At 47.2% G+C, this 5,476-nt stretch overlaps 1 protein-coding gene across 1 annotated transcript; it reads left to right on the plus strand.

Moving 5' to 3' along the window:
- The first annotated feature begins 2,170 nt into the window (after positions 1-2,170).
- Positions 2,171-4,862, plus strand: LOC133505139 (mRNA decay activator protein ZFP36-like). The gene is made up of 2 exons (XM_061828105.1): positions 2,171-2,324; positions 2,644-4,862. Exons 1-2 carry the CDS (start codon positions 2,292-2,294, stop codon positions 3,898-3,900), a joined length of 1,290 nt encoding a protein of 429 aa, XP_061684089.1. The 5' UTR covers positions 2,171-2,291; the 3' UTR covers positions 3,901-4,862.
- The last annotated feature ends 614 nt before the right edge of the window (positions 4,863-5,476 follow it).

Below are 5,476 nucleotides of genomic sequence, written 5' to 3' on the forward strand. Positions count from 1 at the left end.
TTCTTAGCTGCTTATCCTCACGTGGCTCATGGGGAGTGCCGGAGCCTATCCCAACTGTCAACGGGCAGGAGGCGGGGTACACCCTGAACTGGTTCCCAGCCAATCGTAGGGCACATTGAGACAAACAGCCGCACTCACAATCACACCTATGGGCAATTTTAGAGTGTCCAATTAATGTTGGATGTTTTTGGGATGTGGGAGGAAACCAGAGTGCCTGGAGGAAACCCACGGAGATAGGGGGAGAACATGCAAACACAGACAGGTCCCGGATCGAACCCGGGACCTCAGAAGTGTGAGGCCAATGCTTTCCAGCAGCTCCACCGTGCTGCCATTCAAATAAATTTCAATGAAATTACTTAATTTCCACCCAAGTGGCAATTTTGAAGGGAAAATCCCACACAGTCAATATTTTTGCACAGTCTAAAGGACGCGTAGCCGAAATTGAACGTGAAGTCAGCCAAAGGTAATTCACACAAATGAGCTTCAGCGGGAAGAGCACGCATAGGCATGCAGGACAGATGGCCCACACGAAAGCGTGAAGCTTTTCGTCCACGCCACGGAAAGCGAGCAAAGTTTAACGATCCTTTCCAGGGTTTGCCATAAAACAAGGCCACGGACGGGAGGGCCGGTTCATCGCCGCTTGCGTCTTTAACCCTAGTCCGATTTGTGACTGCTTAAAAATACACAAACTATTTTCATTTGTGGCTTTGTTTCTTCCTTTAGATTTATGACACTTATTATAACTTCACTGTACATAATTTCCTGCATTTTTTTTTTATATAAATGATAAATAGAAAACATAATATCCTTTAATTGCACCCCAATCGCATTAGAATCTGCATTCACGCTACACTGCGGTGACTAAGACTGTTCTGGAAGGATTGTTGCTTCCAGTAATTACAGCTGAGTGATGTGTTGTCTGTTTCTCCAGGGCTGGTGAGCAAATTCTGGAAATGAACTTACACATATTTATGTATGTGGTTACCACGTACAAAACGATCAGATAACGTGAATGCGCGCACAATGCTGAAGCCGAATTTTCGACCGAGGGAACAACTGTCACTTCCCTGAAATGATCTGAGACGCAAAAACAAAAATCACATCTGCGGTAGTTCCACCATTGAAACTGTCAATTTTAAAACAAACGCAAAAAGAAACCCGCTCGCCGTGATAACAATAATCTTCTGGTAAAGATTTTCAGATTTGTGGGTGGCAGGGACCACAGGTTTATTTCTACTCAGGGCCGTAAAGTTAAAGTAGGATGCGACTCTTCCACCAAAACACCCACAAAAATGTGCTCAACGTGGTTTAACGTGAACAATAAAGCGGCCAACCTTTTATTTCTTCGTCCTTGATTGTTTTTTATTTTTTTTTTTTTACCCCTTTCGTTTTCTGACCAAAAGGTTTCAATGCCCGGGAATCAATAGTCATGTTTCCATACTAGCCGCACTCTTTCTGGTGCAATATTCGTGATGTACAGTAATCGTAACAGAAACTGAAAGGCTGGGGAAATATTACCCAATATATTCTGGTAAGGTTACATTTTCTGCTCCGTGTGGGTAAAAACACTCAGAAACTATACAGTAAGCGCTCACCTACACAATGATTATGACGCTGTCTGGTACCGTATCATTAGTCATACGGAAAAATGCATTTTGAATCCATCATTAGGTGTTTATTGTTTGGTTCTTCTTGCTATTTCACAACTATTTTTGAAGGCTGGAAATGCTGAACAGTTTTGTTTTTTTTCCACATCTGGCTGTTCAAGAATTCATATGGTTGGGTTGGCTGATCACTCTCTGGGGGAGACTTTTCATAAATCACGGCCATCAATTGCCATAAAGAATGGCGAGAGATACGTTGGAAAAACAAATAAGCTCACGTTGTACGGCGGGCTAAAAGGGCTTTTATTTCAGGCGACCACAAAACTGACACATTTCACGCAGCATACTAAAAATATAGTTTGCTTCTGTGTGTGTGTGTGTGTGTGTGTGTGTGTGCGTGTGCACGAGCGCACCCGCGTGCACATCTCTGCTGTGTCTGTTTTGTTAAAAAAAAAAAAAAAAAAAAAAAACGCCCAACCCTGAGCTCACATGAAACTTGAGGTGGAGGGAGGGACATCCGGGAACATAGCGAGTGGAAACTCCTCCCACCCTCGAGGAGGAGTTTCGGAGACAAGTCATAAAAAGTGCAGCAGACCAAGTGGATCGCAACGCACTCGGCTCTGGACACAAGTATTGAAGAGTGAACAGCGGATCTGAGTGGACTCTGCCGGCCTAAAGGGTACCAGCATGTCTGAAGTACATGACAATATTTTCACAAAGGTGAGTCAGTGGCGACCCGTATTTTGGAATTTTTCCGTAAGTGGCGTCCTTAGGAAGTTGCCTTGTGTATTACCAAACCAGTGGTGTGACAGTAAACACACTTGAGTTTTGTTTGACGACCCAACCAAGAGGCTTTGGCTGTGTTTAAATTGTTGTTGTTTTACTTAAAAATACACAATTCAGTCAGTACTTTCTGCCCGAATCCGTTTCAAACGTATTCTACTGATGTGTGATACGAGTTACTGTCGTATTTTGCTGTAGAAAGTCTGCCTCGAGCTTTAGCGCACGTATTTTAACCCGTCAATCCTTCTTGCAACAGAACCTTTTGAATCTGGCCCTGGATGATGCCTTCCTCCCGAGACCGTCTCAGCTGAAAGTCCCAGGACATGGTCGGCTGAACCGGTCTTCCTCGTTCTTCTCGCCCTCTTCCCCTCCTCCCTCCTCCAATCTCAGTTTCAGCACTGAGCATATCGACGACGATGACAGCGGCGGCTCGCTGTGGTCATCAAACATCTGGAGTCATCCCCCCGGACTCCAATCAAAAGCGTCCGGCCTTCAGGTACGCTCCATGAGCCTGACTGAGTCCAGCATCTCCCCGCTCTCCTCCTTTGGACAATTCAAGAACCTGGAAGCGTTTCCCTCCGGACCCGTCACGACTGTGGCTCCTCCACCGGGGTTCCCTCCCGCAGCCAACCTGCCCGCCCAGCTGCCACCCATGCTGTCCTCCAACCGCTACAAAACTGAGCTCTGCCGTGGCTTCCAGGAGACAGGCAGCTGTAAATATGGCAGCAAGTGCCAGTTCGCCCACGGTGAAGCGGAGTTGCGTGGAATGTATCGCCACCCCAAGTACAAGACGGAGCCTTGCAGAACCTTCTACAACTTCGGGTACTGCCCATATGGTTCTCGCTGCCACTTCATCCACGAGGAAAAAATCAGTGAAGGCCAACTAACATCTGGCAAGTTCCAAACTCGACGCCAGCCAACTCCCAACGCGGCCGACGCTCAGAATCCCCGCCACCAACTCCGCCAGAGCGTCAGCTTTGCAGGGTTCCTCGGCTCGTCACGGACCTCCCCTCCACCGTCGTTCCCCACATCCTTCACTGATCCAAATCTGGGCTTCAGCAGGGCTGCTTCTGTGTCTCCGCCTCCAGCGGATCTGATGTCCCCAGTGTTTGGCGACTCCCTCACACGGGAAGTAGCAGCATTCCAGTTTGGCACCCATCAAAGCCGTGCCAGCTCCGGAGACATCCACAACATTCCTCTCATAGTGGAACCAAAAGCCTCGCGCTGCATGTGCGGCCACGGGAATGACTTCTCTGCTTTGCACGGCAACAACGGCAGAGGCTTTGCCAAGATGGCGGAAGGGAACCAACGCGAGAGCAACGCCTTGTTTGCGGGTTCCGGCCATGGTGGATCAATGAAGCATGCTAGTCTCCAGCGTTTCTCCTCAGAGGACTCCCTAGAAGACAGCTACAGCAGCAGCAGCGGAGGTTCCAGCGGGTCTGAGTCTCCAACCTTCGACGGATCGGCCACCAAGAGGCTCACCGTATTTGAACGCCTGTCCTTGTCCGACTAAGGGAAACCGCATAAGAGAACTGTGTCTGTCTCGTCTTTCTTCACAACCAGAACTGATCAGGACAAGTCATCTTCCGGTGACACAATAACACTTAACGTTCTTAATTCGCGCTTGTCAAATCCGAAACCGTCTCGGACAAAGAGATCACTGTAGCGATACGACCGCAAATCGTCGTTACAAGCGTAGCAAATCAGACCTTTTGTGCGGTCTTCCGGCGATTGTGACCGGACCAGCGGTTTTTGGCCCGTTTTGCCAATTTACACCTGCAGTGATCAAAATGGCAAAAGTCTGTTGTAATCGTGCCTGAAAACATTCTCCCTGCCTCCCAGGCTAGTGCTCCTCAGTGCCAAGAACAGTATGTTTGATCCCGTGGCCTTCGTGAGGAAGACCTCACGTGTGGAATTGATCTGTGACATGCACTTTATAGCAAATTTGAGAGGGAGAAAAGAAAAAACTGCCTCCCGGTAGCATTCAACCAAAGCTTTATACTTCACTCTGCTGTGTGTGTATGTGCGTCCGTGTGTGTGTGTGTGTGTGGGCCAGCGTGTTTGTGTGCGTAGCGACCAGGGGCGCGAGTGGATGCAAGATCAAAGTGTGCGACACAAAATGAGATGTCAAATGTAAATACGTGACCCACTTTTGAAACATTTTGTAATCTTTTGGCGCTTTTCTTAACGTCACCTCTTCTACGGTCCCCTGTTTGATCGACAGCCTGGTTCAGGGACTTCAACACAGTATTCCTTTTGGTCATTGGTTGCCTCGCATTGTTTAACTTAAAAGTAATATATTTATTGTCGTATTTATTTTCTGTTTAAATGGAGAAAAAAAATGTATTTTGTACTTTATTTATGAAGAATTATTCCAAGGTCTGTGAAATACCAATGTGAGAAAAGGGAGTTAAAAAAGAGAATCTTATATTTTTAATTGTCCAAAAGTGTCAAATAAATTTCTGAATAAGTACATGGACTGGTGTTCTTTGTCTCCTTAGTTGTTCTTACATAAGATCCATCCATCCGTTTTCTTCGCTGCTTATCCTCAAGAGGATCGCGGAGAGTCCTGGAGCCTGTCTCAGCTGTCACCGGGCAGCAGGCCGGTTACACCCTGAACTGATTGCCAGCCAATCGCAGGGCACATAGAGACAAACAGTCACACTCACAATCACACCTATGGGCAATTTAGAGTGTCCAATTAATTTCGCATGTTTTTGGGATGTGGGAGGAAACCGGAGTGCCCGGAGAAAACCCACGCAGGCACGGGGGAGAACATGCAAACTCCACACAGGCGGGTCCGGGATTGAACCCGGGACCTCAAAAGTGTGAGGTCAACGCTTTACCAGCTGCTCCACCGTGCCACCTCTTTCATAAGATCCCACAAGAAATATGAAAGACTGAGTACACACGAAAGGAAGCACTGTGAAAAGTTGCGCTAGAGGAAATGAAGATTTGAAAATTTCCATGAGTGCATCTGCTGCACGATTGGAAGTAAATATGTGCCACTGGGATTTGAATAAAAATGCCATTCGTATGTGACGTCATGTGACTGAGAAAGTGTAACTGGATTGGCTGGTTGTTCGTGA

The sequence above is a fragment of the Syngnathoides biaculeatus genome, chromosome 8 (assembly GCF_019802595.1).
Source record: "Syngnathoides biaculeatus isolate LvHL_M chromosome 8, ASM1980259v1, whole genome shotgun sequence".
Lineage (NCBI taxonomy): Eukaryota > Metazoa > Chordata > Actinopteri > Syngnathiformes > Syngnathidae > Syngnathoides > Syngnathoides biaculeatus.

Coding starts and splice junctions, on each gene's coding strand:
- LOC133505139 (XM_061828105.1), top strand. CDS start 2,292: ATGTCTGAAGTACATGACAATATTTTCACAAAG. Junction 2,325..2,643: donor ATGACAATATTTTCACAAAG/GTGAGTCAGTGG, acceptor TTCTTGCAACAG/AACCTTTTGAATCTGGCCCT.